This window comes from Hemicordylus capensis, chromosome 1 (genome assembly GCF_027244095.1).
Source record: "Hemicordylus capensis ecotype Gifberg chromosome 1, rHemCap1.1.pri, whole genome shotgun sequence".
In the NCBI taxonomy this organism is placed as follows: Eukaryota; Metazoa; Chordata; class Lepidosauria; order Squamata; family Cordylidae; genus Hemicordylus; species Hemicordylus capensis.
In genome coordinates, this window is record NC_069657.1 from 396,256,741 (window position 1) to 396,281,186 (window position 24,446).

The 24,446-nt window shown below is 44.8% G+C and overlaps 1 protein-coding gene across 2 annotated transcripts in view; it reads left to right on the forward strand.

The window, feature by feature from the left end:
* The window catches only part of CAPN11 (calpain 11), a 49,943-nt gene extending 28,047 nt beyond the window's left edge, over window positions 1-21,896 (forward strand). Inside the window, exons 6-22 of one of the 2 annotated variants that reach the window (XM_053304336.1) lie at window positions 532-700; window positions 3,558-3,641; window positions 3,726-3,811; window positions 6,570-6,644; window positions 6,938-7,098; window positions 8,095-8,264; window positions 8,362-8,373; window positions 8,972-9,183; window positions 9,807-9,846; window positions 11,592-11,657; window positions 13,093-13,150; window positions 13,286-13,350; window positions 13,724-13,792; window positions 14,437-14,515; window positions 16,357-16,473; window positions 17,183-17,241; window positions 18,346-21,896. In XM_053304336.1, coding sequence (XP_053160311.1) covers window positions 532-700; window positions 3,558-3,641; window positions 3,726-3,811; window positions 6,570-6,644; window positions 6,938-7,098; window positions 8,095-8,264; window positions 8,362-8,373; window positions 8,972-9,183; window positions 9,807-9,846; window positions 11,592-11,657; window positions 13,093-13,150; window positions 13,286-13,350; window positions 13,724-13,792; window positions 14,437-14,515; window positions 16,357-16,473; window positions 17,183-17,241; window positions 18,346-18,372 — 1,549 coding nt within the window. In that variant the 3' untranslated portion in view covers window positions 18,373-21,896. The remainder of the gene's footprint in view (window positions 1-531; window positions 701-3,557; window positions 3,642-3,725; window positions 3,812-6,569; window positions 6,645-6,937; window positions 7,099-8,094; window positions 8,265-8,361; window positions 8,374-8,971; window positions 9,184-9,806; window positions 9,847-11,591; window positions 11,658-13,092; window positions 13,151-13,285; window positions 13,351-13,723; window positions 13,793-14,436; window positions 14,516-16,356; window positions 16,474-17,182; window positions 17,242-18,345) is intronic. The other variant, XM_053304347.1, reaches the window with a different exon arrangement.
* The last annotated feature ends 2,550 nt before the right edge of the window (window positions 21,897-24,446 follow it).

Sequence of the window (24,446 nt, forward strand, 5' to 3'; positions counted from 1 at the left end):
TTTGCAAATAGAAAGCATCCGAGTGCCCTGGATATTTTGACAGCCATGGTAAAATTAATCGAGCCCAAGCATCTCTATAATATAGACAGTACAATAAAACATGAGGAGAAGATTCAACAACCCCGGCTCCACACAGGCAAACCCTGGCCCTATAAGGAAGCTTCTTGAATTTGCCTTCAAGAACCGCTGTAGGTAAAATATTAACTCTAACTAATGTCAAGGCTCTTCTTAGCTTGGAAACTGTGATGGAATATAAATAACTTGCAGGTCTCCGCAGAGAAGAGCCACTGCCAAGAAAAACATCTCTTGGTAAACTGGCTATATCCTCTTGGAGAGCTAAATCTATCAAATGTTGCACCACTATTCTCCTGACCTTTTCATAGCCCATTGAATTGGGGGAGTTGGGTCTCCACCCTATGCATGCTTCTGCTGACCTAGAACATGATCTGCCCCCCACGCCTCTTGCTGGGCTGTCGAAAGATCAGCAGGTAAGGCTCTTCTACTAACCCCCCACCTCCGTCTGATGTGCAGGTTGAACGGCTCTTATGAGGCCCTGTCAGGGGGCAGCACCACTGAGGGCTTTGAAGACTTCACAGGTGGCGTGGCGGAAATGTTCGACCTGAAGCGGCCACCTCGCGACCTCTCCAGGATCATTTGCAAGGCTCTTGAGAGGGGATCCCTGCTTGGCTGCTCCATTGACGTAAGGGGTTTCCCAAAGAAGGGTTTGTGAAATGCTTTGGGTCTGGAATTTGAAGGGGAACAGATTGTTTCTCTCACTGAGCTCTGATTTTGGAGAGTCACTATGAGGATGAGTCATAATCTCTCACTGGAGATTGGCTAGAGCAGAACAACAGAATGGGCCCAAGAATTAATAAAGTCTGGCTGTGAGGCAGAAGTTATCCTTTCTTGTGCAAATTGTAAGATACTTTTGGTTAGTGTCCCCTTGTGGTGGAAATGGGTACTGAAAATAATCCTACTTGAAAGCAAGGCTGCTTCCATTTTATGTTGCCCTAGACGGGTTTTTTAAGATGTAAGAAAAGTGTTGGGAAAATGTAGCTTTATGTGTGAATAGTTGGTTGCTAGTCTGAGACCAATGCTTGACCAGTTGTGATTGGGGATATTTACTGAAAATACATCTCAGACTCTCATTCAGTTATTTGCTTTCCCACTATTTCTTGTCACTTAACCTATATACAAGTGTTAAACGTGAGTTAGGGGGAAATAACATTGCAGATTGCATTCAAGTGCATTTCCCTTAGCATGAGAAATGCAATGGCTACAAGTTGCAAGAGAAGAGTGGCCAAAACCCAAGAACTCTTCCCCTCTCCATAATAGCTTTCATTTCTCTGCATGCCTGCTCACGTAGTAATGTTAGTTTGAGCTGAAATAAGAGTGTGTGTGCATGCGCACCATCCCACTGTGAAGTAAGGCAGTCCAGAGTGGACCAGGAAAATGAATGAGCCCCATCCCAAATATGCTGCAAGCCGGACGGCCACTGATAATTTGGGAATAGTCAGTGCATCTGTGTTATACAGTTTGCTTATTCTGAATACTGAAAATGCCAAATTAAAGTTGGATACTTTGCTTTTAATCTATGGTATTCTTATTCTACAGAATAAGATTATTCTGCAGTTGTTGGCCTCAAATGGGGGTGGGAGAAGCTCACCTTTTGATGGAAGTTTTTCTAATTCTCTCTGTATTTTAAAGCACTCTAACATGCCAATTCTGGTAGGTTTACTGAAAAGCAGCTTGCAAATTGGTTCCAAACTAGAATTAATGGAGCCTATTTCATTCTTTTAACATACTGTATCTTACCTGGGCTATTCACCCATGTGCTGTGAATTTGCTTTGTATCCTGCTGCCAGCACATGAGTTGCAAATGGATGTGGCTTATATTTTGAGTGGCCACTATTTTGAAACAACATTGTTTCAGATGTTTCAATTGGCTGATGGCCAAAAGAGTGCCCATCTGGGTCATTTTGGCCTCCTTCCCATGTGCTGTGAATTTGGTTTATATTGGACTGTAAATGTAAAAATTATTAAAGTGACACACAGACAGACATGGTGACTTCATAAGCCTTCTTCTCTTTGGAAAGTAAGCCTAAAAATGCACAAATATAGAGCTGTGAGTTGTCAACATTACCGATGGTATTTCACTCCAAAGCTCTTGATCAGGTTTCCAAAGGCTACAATCAATGTGGAGGGGCTGTCTGAGAATTCTATGGAGACTGAGGGTCAAAATACATATGATGTTTCAAGAGTTAGCCCTGACAGTCTTAGTTTTTGCTTCATCGATAGCAGCTGAATTGGGACAGGTTGGGACCATCATTGGCGTGGTAGGTTTAAAACCCCTTGCTACAGTCTCAATCTGTGGATCTGGGCCTGATTTGGCTGATAATGAATAAAGGAAAAATTAAACCCATCAGGGTGAATAACTCCAAACATTGACCCTCTGTGTCTGTTTTGATGCTGCCTCTATAATCTCTGTGGCCAATGCACCCTTAATACAAGACTTGGGTGCACAAAGGAATGTTTGCAGCTTCTTCAGCACCACAAAAGAGCTTTCTAATTGGAATACACTTGTCCCTTGCCAACCGTGAGGGTTCCATTCCTGGAAACCCTCGTGGTTGGTGAATTTACAGTTGGTGAGGCATAGGATTACATTATAAACTGGGAGTTAGGGGAATTGCGGGTGCCAAAGCACCAAAATTCCACACACCGAGGTGGAAAAGGTCCCCTGACCCTTGGATTGACCCCAGAAAAATGGCCATTTTTTAAAAAAAATGGCGCCAACTGGGGCTACTCAAGTCATGGTTGGCGGGGGGGGTGGCAGTTTGCCAGTCACAGATACTCAAATCTGCTATTGGCAAACCCGCACAGTTGGCGAGGAACAACTGTACAATGGTACAGCCAAGCTGTGGGGTACTGCTCCTATGTTCTACTTGGCAGCCATTTTAGTGCATCTCGTGTAGGAGGTAATGGGCCAGTTCAGTCAGTACTGCCAGCACAATTTACTTATTTATTTATGTTTGCACTTATATCCCGCTCTTCCTCCAAGGAGCTCAGAGTGACGTACATGGTTATTTTTATCCTCACAACAACCCTGTGAGGTAGGTTAGGCTGAGAGATACATGACTGGCCCAGAGTCATTCATTGAGTTTCGTGGTTGAATGGGGATTCGAACTCTGGTCTTCCCGGTCCTAGTCTAACACTCTAACCACTACACTATGCTGGCATGACAAGACCTGTGTGCACACATCTCCCAAACAGTATGCTGTCCTGCCACCACATAATTACATGGAGGGGCGATGCATCTGAACCACTCCTCATTGCGCAAGTACTGCAAGTAGTAGCATTTCAGATGTTCCATCCCCCCCCCCCCACACACACACACGATTATGCAGTGGGAACTGCATGCTTGGTGGAGTAGAAGACATTCATGCATGTGTTCCTTATAACACGACTGGTTGGGTGGAATCATCTGAGAGTCTAGAAGTATCTAATGGGGGGAGGGAGTCCAAGCCTATTGACCAATACTACACATCTTCTCTCCTCAGATCACAAGTGCGTTTGACATGGAAGCAGTTACCTTCAAGAAACTAGTCAAGGGTCATGCATATTCTGTCACAGGATTTCAAAATGTGAGTCTCTCTTGATGGGATGAGGAGCCAAACTGAAGGGCCTGGCCAGATTGTGTTGGTTGTCTAACCTCTGAACTTTGACAGGTGGACTATCGTGGCCGTGATGAACCACTCATTCGCATAAGGAATCCCTGGGGTCAGGTGGAGTGGACTGGAGCCTGGAGTGATGGGTATGACATGAGATATTTGATTATTGCCATGCATTGGACATGGGACTGCCCTTGGAAACCGTTCAGAAACTTTTGTTTGTTCAGAATGTAGCATTTGAATAATTAACTAGAAATAGCTGCTCAGGACTTAGCTCACTGGCACTAAAAGATCTTCAATGGCTGACATTTATTTTATTTTTACATTTATATCCCGCTCTTCCTCCCAGGAGCCCAGAGTGGTTTCTTATGTTTATCCGCACAACAACCCTGTGAGGTGGGTTAGGCTGAGATGTGATAGGCCCAAAGTCACCCAATGCATTTCATGGCTCAATGGGAATTTGAACTTGGGTCTTCCCAGTCCAGCACTCTAACTACCCTGGTCCCAAACTGTATAGGTCTTTTCCAGTTATCTGAAAGACTACTTACTTCCATATGAATCTGCCTATTTGTTGAGATCTGCATCAGATACAGGCTTCAGATGGGGTGAAGTGGGTGGTGATCAGAGACCTTTTCAGTGGTGGCCTCTGCTGTGGAATGCTCATAAGGTCCAGGTGAAAACTTTCCTTATGAGGCAAGGCTACAACACCTGGGGCTTTTTAGTTTAGAAAAAAGGCTACTGTGGGAAGACATGACAGAGCTCTATAAAATCATGTATGGTGTGGAGAAAGCTGATAGAGAGACATTTTTCTCCCTCTTGCATAACCCTAGAACCAGGAGTCATCCCATGAAATTGATTGCCAAGAAATTTAGGACCAACAAAAGGAAGTACTTTTTCACACAACACATAATCAATTAATTTGTGGAACTTTCTGCGACAAGATGTGGTGACAGCCAACAGCCTGGGCGCTTTCCAGTTTAGCCGCTCAACAGCAGCAAAATGCTTCCATTCCATTACTTAAACAGCAGGGGGAGCAGTCTCGCGAAAACTTAACAACCCCCCAAACCAGCAACTTTTTAATGCCGGATATATGATATCATAGCACTATATCGCAGCAATTAAATTCTCAACAAGACACTAGAAATATGAACAGCACCCTGCTGTCAGTGTAGGGACTGCGGTCTCACAACACAGGAAGTATGGAAATACACTTCAGAGATCCGTCGTGACTCTGTTGCAGGGTGTAATCTGGAAAGTGCCCTGGATGGCTTTAAGAGGGGTTTGGATAACTTCATGAAGGAGAGGTCTATCAACGGCTACTAGTCGGAGGGCTATAGGCCACCTCCAGCCTCAGAGGCAGGATGCCTCTGAATACCGGTTGCAGGAGAGATGGCATGCGCTCAGCTCTTGCCTGTGGGCTTCCCAGCGGCATCTAGAGGGCCACTGTGTGAAACAGGATGCTGGACTAGATGGGCCTGGGGCCTGATCCAGTAGGGCTGCTCTTATGTTCTTAAGATGGTTTTTATTCTCTTGGGCAGATGAACTTTATTGCTGCAGTTTCCAGTTTTATTGTTGTGTATGTTCTGCTATCTTATTGTTATACTGGATTTTATTTTGTATTGTGTTTATTCCTCTGTTAACTTTGGAAAGGTAGCCTAACTTTTATTTTTTAGAAGTTTGTGATTCTGCAGAAGGCCTAGTGGGTGCCCAGCTGCCATGTCTGAGAGACAGCCTCTAGTATTGACCTAAAGTTACACACAGGATGGCTCACACATGTGTGTTCATCACTTGATGCACAGGAGCCATCACAGAACCCAAAGATCCTCCCAGCAACTACCGATTAGCAACTGCCTTCTCCCCCCCTCTTCCCCCCACCCACCCACTAGAATGTCTCCGTGAATTAAATTCTGTCATCACATCGTGTTGTTATCAAAAGACATTTGGGTAGTGGGGGGGGCGGGATGATATAGCATCATTCACAAAGTTATCCTGGAGTGTGGAAATGGCAACCACTGAGAGAGCTGTCACAGGATTTTCCTCCCCTTCAAAATCATCAAATTGCTCTCCTCTGTGCTTGCTGCCTTTGAATCAGGTGCCCCCCCCCAAAAAAAGCCATTTCAGCTTTGCCTTACTTACATATATTGTCACATAACACTGACTTTCAACTGAATCAGTTCATGCGTTTAGCTTTCCATCCTCAGAGGATGAAAAATCGAGTGATTTGTGTATGTGAACTCGCCCTCTCCTGCCTCAGGTCAGGGCTGCACAACTTTGGCCCTCCTACAGGTGTTGGACTACAACCCCCATAATACTTTACTGTGCACCTAGGTAATTTTGAAGCCTGGACCTAAAGGCCTTTGGAGGCCCCTGCCCCGCCCCCCCCGGCTGAAAGTTAGGCATTATGCCCTTACACACACACACATACCCCTTGACACAGTATTTTTAACACGTGGGTTCTTGAGGGCACAAACAGCAGCTTAACTCACAAGAATGTAAGAAAATTTAAAAGGTATATTTGTGTAAATATGCATTAGCAGAAACATTTCAACGCACAACTTAACATATTCCCATCCCACATATTTCTTTCCTTGCTCCCTCACTCTGTCTCTAAAGCAGAGGTCATGCTCAGCACCCAGCACAGGTCCCAGTCATGCTTGGCGACCACACGACCCAGGACAGACTAAAGAGGATTTGGGGTGGGGTGGGGCCTAGGGGTGCGGAGGACTTTGGCCTAGAAGTCCAGGGGTAAGATTGCCTCTGCTACTGACTACTGTGGCTAGGGATAATGGGACTTCCCAAAGCAGCAGGAGTGTGGATGTTGTACAGCCCTATTCCAGGGCAGGGGGGAAGCACAACCTGTATGGTGTGGTCTCCTGCTTAACATTTCTGCTACTGTCTTAGCTCTTCTGAGTGGAACCAAGTGGACCCTGATCAAAGGGAGGAGCTGCAGCTGAAAATGGAGGATGGTGAATTCTGGTGAGTTCTGAGACTCATGACACCATTCATCTTCAGTGTGTGTACACACACATAATCAAATACACAGACGCAACAGTCTGTTAGTTCCTAATGCTCTCTGGGAGCATATTCAGGAGTACTTAATGACAATTAATTGCCTTCTAAAATATGTGCCACTTCTGTACCATAGGCATGATTAAAAATTAGCAGTATGGAGTATTCTTCTTTTGGCTTGAAGGGTACCTCAAGTAGTTGGGCAGTGGCATTCAGATAACCATATCTGTTTCAACTCACTGCTCCTTCTGTCCCCACAGGATGTCTTTCAGAGACTTCATGCGTGAGTTCTCCAGGCTGGAGATCTGTAACCTTTCCCCGGATGCTCTCACCAAGGATGACTTGAGCAGATGGCACACCACCTTATATGAGGGCACCTGGCGCCGGGGAAGTACAGCTGGAGGCTGCAGGAACCATCCAGGTAATCCCAGCCTGGTATTCCAGTCCTCCACCTTCTGCCTTTCAGCAGTGTCTGTCGGTCTCTCTCTGCGTGTGCGCGCGCACATGACTCAGGAAATACACTAGACTGTGACGAGTATAAAATGATGCCTGGTGAGTGAAAAAGGTCCTAGTGAGTAATGTACTAATATAACTTGAGGAACCATATGACAAGTAAAATACTTTTGTCTGGCTGGTGAACCAACATTTCTTGATGTGCATGAGTGTGTGTGGTTGCGTGTGCTCTCGCTCTCGCGCGCTCGCTCTCTCTCTCTCTCCCCCTCTCCCCCAGGTGAGACTATTGTTGACCAGGCAAAGTCATTTTGTGCAGATTTCATTTATAGGAAAGTTCAAGACATTAAATATATGTAATTGATTTTTTTTAGAATTGCAAAAGGGGAAGTAAAAAAACAGTTTGAAATTCTTAGGATTTCAACTTCAAGCATTATTCATTCTATTGAACAGTTACCATGTATGGTACATTTGAATCTGAGAAAGCTCTTCTGCTTCTCTTGGGCAAATTGATCTGATTGTTGAGTGTTAACAATCTGTTGAGAATAACAGTTAAAATAGGATTACATTCAGAATTTTTTCTTTTAAATGTTTTTCTCTAAAATTCCCCCCCCCCCAGCATTCTGGAGGGGAAGTAGCGAATTCTGATGTAAAAAGTAGCAAGTTCAGTTAATTTAAGTGGCAGAATTGTGTGTGTAAAAATTGGCACCTGTAGGTAATTGGGAAGTGTGACTTTATTTCATACAAACACACCACAAACAAACTCTTCAAAATATATAACAGATGATCTGGGGAAACAGAGGCCCATTGTGGTGCACATTGCCTGAGTCAATGGGAGTTGGAAGAAGTCGGCTTTTTGTGGTGTATTGTGTCTGTAACCTGGTAGGGCTGCTCTCTAGATGCCTTGGCAGTTGTGCCTTGGCAGTTGGCACTGCATCACCACAGTCTTTTTTCCCTTGCCCTGCAGCTACATTCTGGATTAATCCCCAGTTCAAAATCAAACTCCTGGAAGAGGATGATGATCCAGCAGACGACGAGGTGGCTTGCAGTTTCTTGGTGGCCTTGATGCAGAAACACCGGCGAAAAGAGCGCCGTGTTGGAGGGGACATGCACACCATTGGCTTTGCTGTCTACGAGGTAATTCCGCATGGTCTCCCGGTGCCCCTTGAACAACACAGTTGAGCAGGACTGAATTCCTAATCTTTCTCCTCTCTCTCTTTCTCTTTCTATGCAGGTTCCTGAGGAGGTATGTTGTGAGTCACCAAAAACTATTGCTGATTTGTGCTTGAGGATGGGAACCTCGGCTAACTGAAAGGAGATTAGCTACAGATTCTTCCCTTCCCTAATTATTCTGGAAGGAATTTGTAGAATGCACTTTCCTTTTGTTTGAGACTGAGTCCCAATGCGCACACAGCCCCTTGTGTACAGGGATCTTTAATTGCTGCCACCAGGATAGTCAGAGTTCTGTGTATTCTGAGCCAGCAAAAATCTCTTGGCATCTACCAGCCAGCAAATTCTGTGCCCAGAATAAATTATTTTATTTTTATATTTTATTTTTATATTTATTTATCTATTTATTTATTTAATCAAGCAAGCAAGTGTTGCCTTATGTTGCATAATTCAGGATTCTGGTTTGCATATATTTGGGGCTTTCCTCCTTTTGTTAGGAGGAAAGTCTTGTTCAAAGAGATGGTTTCTATTCCTAGGATCTACCCTTCTCCTTTGCGGTTTCTCTCTGGGTTGGGTGTGTGTGTGTGTGTGTGTGATAGAATGTATGCACAACATGCCACAGGCCCCTTGTCAACCACATGGTGTACAATACAGTCGAGCTGTTTCTCTCCCAGAACCAGGGCTGCCAGAGTGTTCACATGAAGAAGGACTTCTTCCTAAGAAACCAGTCTCGAGCACGCTCGGAGACCTTTATCAACCTTCGAGAGGTGAGCAACCATATCCGCCTGCCTCCTGGCGAGTACATCATAGTGCCCTCTACCTTCGAGCCTAACCAGGAAGCAGACTTCGTCCTGCGTGTCTTCGCGGAGAAACAGTCGGACACAGAGTAAGTCTGTGCAATGTGTAAGTTAATGTTAATATTCCTAGTTCGTAGCTTTTAATAAGGGCCTGCTGATCAGCACTCCAGAGAGGTTTCTGTGCTTCTGCTCTATGAAACCTTTGGGTACCTATAATCCCCCTAGAGCAAGAGAAGGTGCAGGGAAGTGGAGAAATCTCTTCTAGGTTTTTGAAATGGGACAAGGGAGTCAAAACCTGTTGAGGAAGAGGCATAAGAAAGTGCCAAGTCCCCAGAGTGACATTATTTATAGTCTTGATCTTTCCCTTCAAGCAAAGTTCCCCACGGTGACTAACATATAACACACACTCATAGTAAATACTCAGTTGGCAGCCTCCAACAGAAGCCAATATAACTCAGTACATTAAAAGGCCTGGGCAAATAAAGGTTTTAACCTGGGGTCAAAATAAACCACCATACTTTGCTTTACTGCCTAAATGACCAGCAGAACAAACTTCAGATGTCAGTTGTACTGCTCTCCCTCAGACAAAGAAAACAACAATGGATTGTTTTTCTTTTTTTAAAAAATCTCTTGGCATCTACCATGCCCTCCTCCCCTTTCTGTCATTCTCTCTCTACCAGAGCCCTTCTTTACAGTGTTTTTTGCTTTTCAGGGAGCTGGATGAAGAGATCTCAGCTGATCTGCCAGATGAGGTAAGACTAGTTTCCTACATTCAACCCATAAGGGACATTATAAAAATGTGGCACCTTTCTTACTGGACTGTGCTTTTGTTAGCTATGGGGTGGGCACATGTAGTAAAGGAAATAAAGCCTAAATGATGGAGAGGTCCATCTGCAGTTGCCACCAGCTTGTGTGGTGGCTACTCTCTGTTGCTGCCCTGAGACTCAAGAATGCATTCCCTGCTGAAATAAGAACCTCCCCATCTCTGACATCTTTAAAGATGCATTTATTCACCCAAGCATTTTAGCTAGAATTGTGGTTTTACATTTGTTTTATGTTGTTGTTGTAAACTGCCCCAGGGGGTCCTCCAGGGATCTGTACGGGGACAGGTGCTTCTTAATTTATTCATAAATGATCTAGAAGTTGGGGTAAGCAGTGAGGTTTCCAAACTTGCAGATGATACCAAACTATTAAGGGTAGTGAAATCCAGTTAGTGAGGAGCTCCAAAAGGATCTCTCCAAACTGGGTGAGTGGTCAACAAAATGGCAAATGCGGTTCAATGCTGGCAAGTGTAAAGTGATGCACATTGGGATGAAAAACCCCAACTTCAAGTATACGCTGATAGGATCTGAGCTGTTGGTGACTGACCAGGAGAGGGATCTTGGGGTCATGGTGGACAGCTCGCTGAAAGTGTCAACTCGATGTGCGGCAGCTGTGAAAAAGGCCAATTCCATGCTAGGGATCATTAGGAAGGGGATTGAAAATAAAACTGCTAATATTATAATGCCCTTATACAAAACTATGGTGTGACCACACCTGGAAAGGACATTATAGAACTGGGAAAAGTGCAGAAGAGGGCAACCAAGATGATCAGGGGCCTAGAGCACCTTTCTTATGAGGCAAGGCTACAACACCTGGGGCTATTTAGTTTAGAAAAAAGATGACTGCGGGGAGACATGATAGAGGTCTGTGAAATCATGCATGGTGTGAAGAAAGTGGATAGAGAGAAATTCTTCTTCCTTTTACATAACACTAGAACCAGGGGTCATCCCATGAAATTGATTGCCAGGAAATCTAGGAGCAACAAACGGAAGTACTTTTCCACACAACGCATAATCAACTTTTGGAATTCTTTGCCGCAAGATGTGGTGTTGGCTACTAGTTTGGATGTCTTTAAGAGGGGTTTGGATGACTTCATGGAGGAGAGGCCTATCAACGGCTACTAGTCAGAGGGCTGTGGGCCACCTCCAGCCTCAGAGGCAGGATATCTCTGAATACCAATTGCAGGGGAGTAACAGCAGGAGAGAGGGCATGCCCATAACTCCTGCCTGTAGCCTTCCAGCAGCATCTGGTGGGCCACTGTGTGAAACAGGATGCTGGACTAAATGGGCCTTGGGCATGATCCAGCAGGGCTTTTCTTATGGCCAGAGGCATAGGTTGGGGTGGTGTGCAAATATAATAATTTTCCTTTCCACTTTTTTGCCACTAATTTATCTCTTCTTCCTCCTCCCCCCAATCAAAGCTATGATATTTTTAAAAAGACTTTCTGGTGAAAATAAGCTGAAACAAAATATGAAGTAGGTGGAATTGAGGGGAGGAAGAGAGATTGTGGGCGGGGAGAGAGAGAGGTATAAGGAGGTGGCCTAATGTCAGTTGCAGATTGGAGGACACATGACTGGCTCTTTTTACCTTGAAAAACCTATGCTTTGTTGGTAAAGGCATCTTGGAATGTGGAATCTATTGCCTTTCCTGCACTGTCTGGTTTGTGTCTCCTTAGGAAGATATCTCCGAGGATGACGTAGATGAAAACTTCAAGAATATGTTCCGGCAGCTTGCAGGAGAGGTAGGTACTGTGATTCTGTATCCCTGAGGAATTCTTTCCCTTCAACTGCATACAAGTGTGTAAACAAAGTAGCAGCTGCTGCTTTGTCTAATGTGGAAGTTATCTGGTATCCCAGGATTAGCCACTAGAGCAGTACAGACTACAGGAGTTGGAACTGCAGCTGTCAGGTTGCTCAAAGAGTGATTATCCCAGGGCCACCCCCTTTCAGCCCAACCTACCTCAAAGCTGTTAGGATAAAATGCAAGGAAGGAACTATGTATATAACCTAAAGCTTGGAAGGCAAGGAAAGAATTTGGATAAAAATATTAGGCCTGTGCAGTTGAATATATCCAATATAGATATCAGGAATAGCAAATATATTAGAATTCTGATCCAATATTTAGGACCCTATATCAGATCAAACTTATCAGAATCTCATCCTAATATTGAAAAGATAACTGGGGAAATCTGAAGACAAAATGCAGTTGGCATCTTTCAGAAGTTAAAGCAATTTTATTTTTATTTGGGGGCGAGGGGGGTGGCCGTTTGAAAAATGGCTGCAGTCTTCTGCCATCTGCTTGCCTGCCCATGCATTTGCCCATGCTCCAGAGCATGAAAGAACCTCTCAACTCAAATAGCAGCAGCTAGGATTATCTTTCCCTGAAGCTGTTTTTTTTTTTAAGGTGTGGTAAGGTGTTCTTGCGTAAGAGCACCTTACCATACCTAAAAAATCCATTTAAAAATCAATGGATGGACTGATTTACTTAATATTCAATACACAGCCTTGTCATCCTGATCTACATGCGTGCCAAATTTCAGAGCTCTCTGCCCAGCCATTCCCTGTTTCTGATCCTCACCCCTTTCCCATAGATGTCTATGGGGATTTTTTTTCCCCAATCAGAAATCCAATAAACATACCATATACAGTACAATATTTGCAAGAGTCCCAAAATCTGATTCTGATATTTTATTGGATCTGATATTTTCCATTGTGCACAGGCCTAAAAAAACCCACACTATACATTTTCAGAAAATAGAAGCCCCCTATCTTGTAGTCTCTGAGAGTGAGACATTCCTGGCTGGAGGACTTCATAGGCAGATGGGATTTCCAAGGCTGTACACCAACATTTTGCCTTTCTTCAGTGTTGTCCCCGAGCCATCCCTTATTTCATATTCATATGCTGCCCCAAACGAAGTCAGTGCTTGAGGGGTTATGAGTGTCCTACTACGGAAGAAGGTTAGATCCTCGACATCTCCCAGCAATTAGAAATAACCCTTCATTGATGGTTGTCCTATTCAAGCTGTGGAGATATTGTAAAGGGTTGTAATTTTCATACACATTCCTAAGCTCCCTACCTATCTTCGGTCTAACCATAAGATGTGGCCTGGTCGCTTCTGAGCTTTGATTTTGGTAACAAGATATAAGTGGCACATGCCCTGCTCTCTCTTCCTCCAGGACATGGAAATCAGTGTCTTTGAGCTCCGGACTATCCTGAACAGAGTCATTGCCAGGCGTAAGTGCTTCTTGTTTGACCCACTGACCTGTGAAGTGAGGGAATGTCAGCTTCTCCACTTACCTCATCCAAGTGCCATTTTGGAAATGTAACAGTGCCCTAAGTAACAGTGCCCTTCTTTCCTCCTCCTGCCAGACAAAGATCTGAAGACAGATGGGTTCAGCATGGATTCTTGCCGTAGCATGGTCAACCTGATGGATGTATCCTCTGTTGTGGAGGGGTGACTGGGGAGAGAGGGTTTCCTTGTCCAAAGGAGGGTGTTGATGTGCTCCAAGGTTAGAATGCCAGCACAGATAGCATGCAAGAGAGAAGAGTTGCTTTTCCCATCAGTGTTGTTGGCACTGGGCATAAGGGACATATGCCCCAAACTACTTGCATGTTCCCCATGTGCCTAACCCACCAACCTTGTGTGGACAAAGGAGGGGTTGTGCTCTGGGCTGGAATTTTAAAAATTCCAGGTATTCTTGGTCACTACCTCCCTGAAGCCTCTGCCTTTCTGATCTATTCACCACCTTCTCCCCAGACTTTGGGGCATTTCTTCTTGGTTGTGTTCCTTGACTCCTGTGCTTTCAGAAAGATGGCAGTGCTCGCCTGGGTCTTATAGAGTTTCAGATTTTATGGAACAAGGTCAGGTCCTGGCTGGTAAGAAGGAGAAGCTTGACTGGCATGTCTGTACAATGCGTTGATTCTTATTTATTTATTTATTTATTAGATTTGTACACCACCCCAAACATTTATCTCTGGGTGGTTTACAGCAACATGAGAGGTTAAAATACAGGAAATTAGAACCTTAAAACCATTTAAAACAGGTGTTGGGTGTCTTGTAAATAGCGTGTGTGTGTGTGTGTGTGGAGCAGGGGAGACTGTTTGTAGAAAGCCACCTAATGGCGCAGCAGGGAAGTAACTTGCCTAGGAAGCAAGAGGTTGCTGGTTTGAATCCCCGCTGGTATGTTTCCCAGACTATGGGAAACACCTGTATCGGGTAGCAGCAATACAGGAAGTTGCTGAAAGGCATCATCTCATACTGTGTGGGAGGAGGCAATGGTAAACCCCTCCTGTATTCTACCAAAGAAAACCACAGGGCTATGTGGTCGCCAAAAGACAACACCGACTTGACAGCACAACTTCACCTTTACCTGTTGGTAGAAGAAAGAAGGCAGAACAAAGTTGCCAAAGTGTTTGCAAACAGCTCTTTAGTGGGAAGAAGGTGCTTGTAGGGGGGTGATGATGAGAAAGTATAAGGAAAGGAAACAGAATCTCACCATCTCCTTTCTTTGTCATGGCAGAATATCTTTCGCCAGCACGATCTGGACAAGTCAGGCACCATGAGCTCTTATGAGATGCGCTTGGCTTTGGAAACAGCTGGTAAGATTGACAGTAGAAGTTACAAGTCTGTTTGATAGTGGGTGGGGTATTGGGATTCTTATCATCTCAAACGGCTGACACTTTGTACTATATACTCTGAATCCAAGTATACCTTGTGCAGTGGAATATCCCAATCTCCATCTAGCACTAGGGGAGCATGAGACTGGGAAAAGGGGTTAAGCCCTCTCTCAAAATCTGAAGGCCAACCCAATCAAACATGGCATCTGAGGAAGAAAGGTTCCTGCCTCCCTGTTGTGTGAAGCAGAATCACCTTTAAGGAATTCCACATGCTTATTAGAATAGCTTTGAACTTTTAGCATTTATAGGAACTGCAGTCATCCTATAGATCAGAGATTCTCAACGTGTGGGTTCCCAGATGTAATTGAACTTCAACTCCCATAATTCCCAACCAAAGGCCACTGAGGCTGGGGATTATGGGAGTTGAAGTCCAATAACATCTGGGGACCCACACATTGAGAAACCCTGCTATAGATAGATTAGAGAGATGTAGAGGGTGTGTGTGTGTGTGTGTGTGTGTGTGTGTGTGTGTGTGTGTGTGAGTGTGTGTGGAAAATATCTTAAGACAAAATCCCCTCTCAGTATCTCTTCTGGAATCTAGATGTGTGTGTTGGGGGTGGAGAGCCAGTCTTGTGGTAGCAAGCATGGTGTGCCCCTTTTGCTAAGCAGGCTTTGCCTTGGTTTGCATTTGGATGGATGACTACATGTGAGCACAGTTCTGTGGAAAGATACTCAGATGGGGCTGTAGCTCAGTGGTAGATTATGTGCTTGCATGCAGAAAATCCTAGGTTCAATTCCTGGCATCTTCAGAGACCCCTGCCTGAAATCTTAGAGAGTTGCTGCGAATCAGTGTAGACCAGGGATTCTCAACGCTGGGTCCCCAGATGTTATTGAACTTCAACTCCCATAATCCCCAGCCCCAGTGGCCTTTGGTTGGGAATTATGGGAACTGAAGTCAAATAACATCTGGGGACCCAACATTGAGAATCCCTGGTGTAGACAGCTTAGAGCAGGCCTGCTCAACCTAAGCCCTCCCAGCTGTTTTTGGACAACTCCCATAATCCCTAACCACAGTGGCTAATAGTCAGGGATTATGGGAGCTGTAGGCGAAAATATGCAGAATGCTTCCGTCTGAGACTTTCTGGCTTTCTTGCAGTTAAGAATATGTATTAGATTACAAAAATAGGTTGTCTTAGGCACATTTAAATGTTTTGCAACGGCCTGCGTAGGATGGGCGTAGGCTGATGTTTATTTCAATTACGTTGCAGGTAACTATTATAAAACATCAGGCATATGCAAAACATACACACCAAAGGAATATAACTTCCCTGATGCAAAGTCTGACTAAACAACTTTTCCCTAGACTAAACTTCCCTTTTCCCTTGAACTCATCAAATTCCTGATGAGAAACAAGCTTCCTGCAATCCTTTCTTTCAAGGAACTACATAGTTATTCCATGAGAGAAATCTCCATGCTGGCTTCGACCATGAGAGAGCAAAACTCCATTGCCCCTCACTTAAGCCTTTCCGCACCTGCTTCTCCCCAACAAAGACTGCTCTTCTTGCTCCCAGAATTCCCCACAACCGCTCTCTAGGTCCAACCCATCTGGTGTACCAATTGGCTGCCCTGGAGTTCACCAGTGTGTCAGTCAAGACAAGGGTTCACTCCCTGTTAACTCCTTATGGGGAGGGGAGTCTGATCACTATAGCTAGCCTCAGCTTTATTCTGCACCTCATTCAGGCATGGACCCTTTATTTCTGTACTTTAACTTTCTGAAGGCCACAGTACCTTTTTATCTTTACTTCTGCCTCTCTCTTTTTTAGGCTTCAAACTAGACAACAAGTTGCACCAGGTGGTGGTGGCACGCTATGCTGATGAGTCACTAGGCGTGGATTTCGATAACTTTGTCTGCTGCTTAGTCAAGTTGGAGACGATGTTCAGTAAGTGCTGCTGCGGCTGGACCCCCAGGGGGAGTTAGTGCATCTAAAGGCACATCAAAACGTAGTGTCCACGTGTCCATATTTCTTTTACAATGATTGTAGCTCTTCTGTGATAGCTTGGTTGTGTGGATAGATGCAAGTCTGTGAACAAACAAATTAAGAGAATTTGATAACTGGTGATTCAGCTGAATGGAAGAATGGACCTTCGAGAGGAAAAGGGAGGAAGCAGCCCTCTCTCTCGTTGGGTTATGGCATGGGCTTGGTGGACCAGCCTTCTGAAAGCTGGCATCTTCTTTTGATAATGCCGACATGGGCTCTGAAAGGAGAGCATCCTCCTGTTTCAGGGTGTCTCCAGCTTGGGTCCCCAGATGTGGCCCAAGATGTGTGGGACCAAACTGAGGCCCATAATGGCCTCAACCATTGTGGCTGGGGATGATAGGGGTTGTAATCCAACAGTATCTGAGGACCCAAGCTTAAGACCCCTTGGCCTACTTGAAACTCTCTCCCCATCTTTGAAAGTGAGGTGAGTGACTACCAGAGACAGTGCTGTTTCTGTGGAGGCAGCCCTTCTGCGGAATTTCTCCTCTGCAGATATATTCATCAGGTGCCTACTTTGCTGTCTTCTAGACAACAAATAAAGTGTTTAGCAGCACTTTAAGATAGAAATATTTTTCAATAAATAACTTGTGTGTGTCTCCAACCCCTGCAGGATTCTTCCGTAGCCTGGACCCTGAAGGCACTGGGAGTGCTGAGATGAATCTTGGTGAGGTAAAATGGCTTAGGCAGGATTTGGAGGATGACAAAAGATGTATTCAGATTAGAAGCCACGTGCACACTCACACACACGAAAATAGATGGGAGAACAGAGACAGGCTGTCACCTTGATGCTGCAAGTAACTTGTTGAGACTAACCAAATGGCAGATCCCACATAAATATATCAATAGGCATGGGCCCTTCTGCTACTTATTGCTCTTGAGGGCGGAGGTGTTGACAGCTTTGGGCCACTTGAACACATGCCCCAGATAAGTTCTTCAGGGCCCTCAGTCTGACGCTGGTGGATGGATTGGTGATTAATGGCTTCAGAAACTGGGGGAGAACATTGCATTCCTTTTAGAAGGCATGAAAAAGTTGCATTATCAAATGGTGGCTGCGAGGGGCGGGGGTGACTGTGGACCTGGACCTCAGATATTTTAAGTACCTAACATTGAGGATTTGGAGGATTTAACCCTCTAACAGGTGCTTAACATGTTTTGCTTTACCAGGAGGAGGTGAAGTAATAGGTATGGTAGCAGGCCACTTAATACATTGCGAATAGGTTTATCCTTCAATAGACTTGCCATATGAAATGGCCTGTTGCTGTGACTGCTCAAGAGTAATTTGCTCACAGTCTGGCACAGAAGTTGACTTTTAGGTATTTATTCCATTTGTATACTACCCCTCAATAAAAACTTGTGGCAGTTTGCAACAAATACAACGCACAAACCAAAGAGCTGGAGCATCCCCAGTAGAGGGCTGTTCAGATTGCTTTAGAACCTTCAGTGAGGGAGACCCCTCTCCTTAAGTAACTGCTTCCTAACAGATTGTTGCCTTGATAGGCTCAATTTGTGGGAATCCACGCCACTGGTAGAAATTCTTTGTGCACCAGAAGGCGGCAGCTCACCAAACCTTGTTGGGCCGCCCTATAGAAAAAAAAGGTCATATTGTATATTTCTGCGTCCTTTTGGAGTTCACCAAACCCCAGGAAGTTCACTGCTTCCTCCCTCACTGCTGCTCTGGTATTGTCCTCCTCTTCCCCTGACATTCCGGTTTCTCTTCAGCTTCTTTCAGGCCTCTGGAGGTGCATTCAAATGCTCTTTCTCTCTTCTTCACAGTGGCTGACGTTCACAATGTGCGGCTAAAGCAGAGATGAAACTAGCGGAGAAGACCCTCTTGGACTGGGCTGCCCCAAATGCCTCCCTCGTGTCAGGCTGACAGACCTAGGATGGCCCATCATCTCTGCCCCTTCCTCCCCACCCCATGCTGACCCCAGAACCTATTCCTTTCCCCTCTTGACCACAGACACAACCATATCCCATGATTAAGCTTCCATTGTATCACTTACTGGGGGTTAAAGGTACAGGAGGGTGGAGAGGAGGCAGCCCTTTCCTGCCAAGAACTTGGCTTGCGACGACACGCCTAAGAGCTAGGGCAAGGCAAGCGAGGGGCACAGGTGCATGTTGGGTTACTGCATGCCAGCATCAATGTAGCTGCACTTGTTGGGAGGGGCCTACCTTCAGAGTTATCCATAGGGCCAGCCTGTGGTGGGGGTGTATTGCTTTCTCTGAGGGGTTGGCCTCTCTCTCCTCACTGGCCGCTACCGCTGATTTTGATCTTGCCAGGAAGCTTCATCTGTGCTCTCTTGCAGGCCTTGCAGTATGTGCTTTTGCTTTTTCTCTAGTGAATTCTCTGGCAGAGTAGAAGGGGTTTCCGCCCTGGGTTTTTCTCTCCAAGAGAGTGTTCTGAAGTTAGGGGGTGACCCCCACAACTGGTTGCAGAAGGGTATGAGGTCAACCTGTACTGGGCGCCAAGACCTGTAAAGGTCTGTTCATTGCCCAGCAGAGCCACCCTTCTCACTCCGTGTGGAGCACCCAAAATATCAGAGGCCATGTGATTGAGAGGCCTCAGCTTATACACCCTTCCTCTTCCAAATTTCTGAAGTCCTTGGTGTGCAGGCCCTCAGATCCTGGAGCCACACTGGTGGCCCCGGCCTTTGCACTGAGTGTTGTGTGTTGGGGTTTCTGTGCTCTCTCCTTAGCTCTGAGAAGCAGCTTAGCGTGTAAGCTGCTCCAGCAGGCGGAGCTAAAGAGGGAGAATCTAAGAGGTGCTGCTTTGTCTAGGAAAGGGACAGGCAACCTCCTCAGCACCAGTGGCTACATGGGCATAAAAACAGGGCCACATGCTTTAGGTTTCTGGCAGAATAATTAAACTTAAGAACAGCCTTCCTGGATCAGGCTCAAGGCCCATCCAGTCCCGCTTCCTGCTTCACACAGTGGCCCACCAGATGCCTCTAGGAAGCCCACAGGCAAGAGTGGAGGACATGCCCTCTCTCCTGCTATCGCTCCCCTATATCTGGTACTCAGAGGCGTTCCCTGCATCTGGTTTTTAGAGACATCTTGCCTCTTTGGCTGGAGGGCCTATAGCCCTTGGACTACTAACCATTGATAGACCCACCTTCCATGAATTTATCTAAACTCCTCTTAAAGCCATCCAGGCTGTTGGCTGTCACCACATCTTGTGGCAGAGAATTCCATAGGTTAATTATGCATTGTGTGAAAAAAGTACTTCCTTTTGGCAGTCCTAAATTTCTCGGCAATCAGTTTTAAGGGATGGCCCCTGGTTCTAGTGTTCCATGCACAGATGAAAGGAGGGAGAAAATAGAGGGAACACTGCCCAGTAGGCTTAGTCCAGCTTTCAGGACAAGTCTTTGCACCTTAAGAAGATAAATCATCACAATAGGAAAGTATAAGAACTATGGGGAAGCTTTCTCATTACTGAGCCTCTCAGTCTCATTGTTACACTTTTAGAACCACAAGAGTTTGGGCAAGAAATGCACAAGATTTAAAGTAGAGTCTACAGGCTGCCCAAAAGTGACTGGAAAGGGAATTGCCCAAGTTAAGATCTCTTCTCTGTCCTTGCAGTTGATATCCCCAAATGATTCAATCTATATTGAATAGTTCACAAACACCTGATGCTTTTGTTGAAGTGGAGCTGATCAGTGTTTGACAACTGTAAGCCCCATGTAAGCATTACTCTCTGCTTTTCACAATAGGATACATGTATGATAAACAGGTTAGCATAAACAAAGGATATAGTCCCCTTCAGAGTCTTGATTGAGGGGTACTGTTCCCAATTCTGCTTCTGATTTGCTCTGTGTCTAACTCCTTGCTTTTCTGTTCCAAGAGTTTGAGTGGAAAAACAGATTTAAAGGAGGAAGTATATTTCCTCTTTATGCTCAGCTACCACAGTGGTAGTGAATGGGGCACAGTATCTTTGTGGGTGCTCTACCCCCTCCTTTTCTCATAGGGCTGAAAGGATCAGGGCTTGAGTTTCCATTAAGCTGCACTTTCAGCCTTCTCAAAGCCTCCTACCTTGCTGTGTAAGAAGGTGATGGGAAAACTGCCTCTCTTCTGAGGCATTATCTCAAGGTTCCTCTCTTGTGCTGGATTTTTGCTGCCAACTTCTGATGCCTCTCTGGAGTGCATTAGAATATCTATTCCACATTTGAAATGTGATTTGGAAATGCACCAGGGTGGGAATGCCTGCTGTAGTTAACCTATTATGAGGACAAAAGGAAGATTTAAAGTTTGAGTTTACTAGCCAACGTAAGGAATTGCAGGCATCAATTTACTTTGACTGATTAGTTCCTAGGTGCATATAGTTGCCGTTCTGTAATCTGGCTCCAAAAAAGCATCCTAATTGTTGTGCCCAAAATGAATCATACAAATGGAGATAATGTGACTTTGCTTTTTTTTTAGCTGCCGTTTCTAAGATCTTCAGAGATTTTCACAAGGATGAATGTGTCAGGGCAGGATGGGCAGCAATATCCATCCATGTTTGCATGGATATAAAGCTGAAGTGTGGTAGGCAGTCAGGGCTCAGGTCCAAGTCATCCTAACAGCAGGGAACAGAGTTTTGCCATGTACTGAAACTCTCCTTACTGATGACTGGAAGCTCCACTCCCCTACAGCTTCCTCTAAACACTGCTCGTGTAGTCCCAGATTACTTCTCCCATATTAACATTAATTAATATGCTAAAAGAAAACCTGAAGAGCTTCAGGATGCCAAATTCCCATGGCTGATTCCACGCTTGTGCAGTGAAATTTTGCAATTGGAGGGATGTACACAACCTTGCTCAGGCTGCTTAATCCTTCATCTTCTTGAGGATGGGAAAATGGGCTTTCTAGGCAGTAGATGCCAGGCAGTAGATGCATCATACAGGGTAGGATGCTGGTGCTTAATGCAAATAAGGTGCTTAGATTCGCTGTATCAAAAGGGAGCAGCACGAATTGGGTGCTGTTTTTCTCTGACACACATACATGCATTTGCAGTGCCATGCATGCATACCCTTCTCTTCTGTATGGGCATTTCAGCTCTTGGGTCAATTCCTCTCATGATCCCATGCTTCACAGCCCCTGTGCTGCTGCTGCTGCAGAATATCTCCCTGGCCAGTGTTGTTCCCAAACCTTCAGTGCCCCCGCTGCCTTGATCCAGGCTGACAGTGGCCTTAGTGCTTTGCTTCAGGGGCCCACACCCCCCCTGCTACCTTTGGGACTCCTTTGGAATACGGCTGCAATGATAACCACTTCAGCTCAGATAGCAGAGCTGCCTCCTCAGCCCAACTTGCAATACATGTGAAATAATAAAGAGATCATGTCTAACCGTGTCTGTGTAGCAAGTGCACTTTTCTGAATGCTTATGTGCATGCATACTTGTGTGGGTGATCAGTTAAAATCACAGTGGATGCTGTAGAAGAACCAGGCCATTTACACATGTATTAGAAACTCACAAAGGTCTCATTAAAAAAGTACAGTACTATACTGTACACAACAGGTGCATGCATTACCAACAAAAATATTGGTAAATGCCTACAGGCTGCAAAGTGTGTTGCTTGCGTATGGCAATTTAATAGAAAAACTGATTCAGTTTCTAGTGTAGCAGATAACCCATTTAAAGCCCTGGGCTCTAAAATATCTGCCAGAAATAGTTCGAATTTAATCTATCTGGGGGCCAAAGCAAGTAGTTCATGCCATCCTAGTTCTCTGCTCCTGCAATTGTAGCAAGATGAATTTGGAGCCACTCTGTTGTTCAGGTTCAAAATAAGCCAAGACACTGAAAAAGAAGAATAAAACACAGAATTGTGGTGTGCTCCAAGATCAGATAGAGCCCTTTTTATACCACCAGTGGCTTGATATACAAGCATCTGTGTTTTGGGGGCCTATGTGAGGTCAGAGGTACAATCTTTATTCAAAACAAAAAGAGAACTTTTTATTTCTCTTTTTATTTTAGAGAAAGGACAAGACAAAGAAAAAGTAGCAGTGTGGGCCTTGACAATTCCTATACTAAAAGCTTATTCTGCCTTGGGAAATTTGAAAATATATCTTGCTGTATTCTATTTTTCTCTAAAATTGTATGTAGCTGTGTATTCTACATACTGCTGGAGATTACTAGATTTTTATATTTTCCAAAAGTGAGTAAATCACCACTGTTGGGTTTTTTGTTGTAGTACGCCTGGGTGGTTCCTAAATCTGCTGTGCCCCTAGTATGACTGATCCACCCACTTATGTCTCTGTTTCTCCTCTTGCACTCTAGTTTTAAAACCATGTTCAGCTGCAGACTTTGGCACTTGACCATCATGCCCAGCTTTCTTCCACCCCACCCCATGTTGCTTTGAGAGAATTTTGGTTGGTCCTAATAATAAAAAGTATTAGCATGCTTCTAGCTTCTGTATTTTTTATCTAGGAACCACTAGGTGGCAGCATGGTTCTTCTCCAACTCATGCTGAACTCTCCTCTTCCCTCTACTGCCTGGCAGTGGTACTCTGATCCCCACGGTGCCAATGGGCTGAATTCCATCCAAGCTGTCCTGCTGGCTTTGACTCTGGAAGAAGTCTGTATTGGAGCTAGTGAAGAAGGGGGCTGGCTCAGGAAGGAAGGGAAGCCTGTGCCAGACAGAGCATCACCCCCTTCATGCTGATTCCAGCCTTAATGCTGGCCTGTTGAGTCATCCAGCCCCTAGAGCATCTTGAAGTGAGGCAGAGGACTAAACAAGTAACTAACTATCTCAGAGGCCCTTGGCCACCTTTTGAATTCCCACCTGTGTGACCCATTTCTTAAAAGATCTTGGAAATAAAATCGTGCTTTTATTACACAGTTATACTGGCTTGCTAGAAAAGCCTATGGAAAAGCAAGGTCCACGTCTACTGCCTTTATACCCCTTCTGCCCCATAACTTGCAGGCTGCCAGAATTAGACACTCTTGGTTTTTAAGGGGTTGTGCCTTATTTTGGGACAGTACACATCTACTCATGCTTTCTCTTGCAATTTTCATTTAGCAAACAAACCAGATCTATGATTTCTGCAAAGCACTGGGGTCAATTTCTTCTTCACTATGATTCAGCACTGGTTGCTTCAGAGCTGAACAAATATAATAAGGGGTAAAAAAGGATGTCAGGGCTGGAAAATGATGTTTTTCTAATTGCTAAGACTGATACAAACTAAACAGTGAATTCATTTGTCTAAGTCAGATTGTAATTACCTTCTGGTGCACTCCTATGAAGAACTTCTTTTAAAAATCAAAGTTATTGAACTGAGCAGTGGGGGAAGTACTGTCGGGAGGGAGAAGTCCCTGGGCCCTTTTTTATTTTTAACAGAAGTCTTGTTTAGATTTATATCTTTATTTATTTGATGATTTTTATCCAGTTCCAAAAGGAAATGCTCCACATAGCTTACACAATTAAAATAAGCAAAATTGTATTAACAGTCAGCGGGAGCAAGAGGTTGCTGGTTCAAATCCCCGCTGGTATGTTTCCCAGGCTATGGGAATCACCTATATCGGGCAGCAGCAATATAGGAAGATGTTGAAAGGCATAATCTCATACTGTGCGGGAGATGGCAATGGTAAACCCTTCCTGTATTCTACCAAAGACATGGCTCTGTGGTCACCAGTCAACATTGACTCGGCGGCACAACTTTTCTTTACTAGCTGGTAATAATAAAATACAAAGCAGTGGACTAAAATAATCCATCAGGAACCAATAAACAATCAAATATATTTTCTGTAAGCAGTACAGGGGATTAAATGCTTGCAGAAAGAGTAGACTCTGCAGCCACTAGCTCACATACTGCCTTGCAACAGAGCATTTGCACAGTTAAGTAAGACTGCAGAATCGGGCAAATGCAGTTGTGTGGGAGAGGGCCATGGTTAGTGCAGTTCTG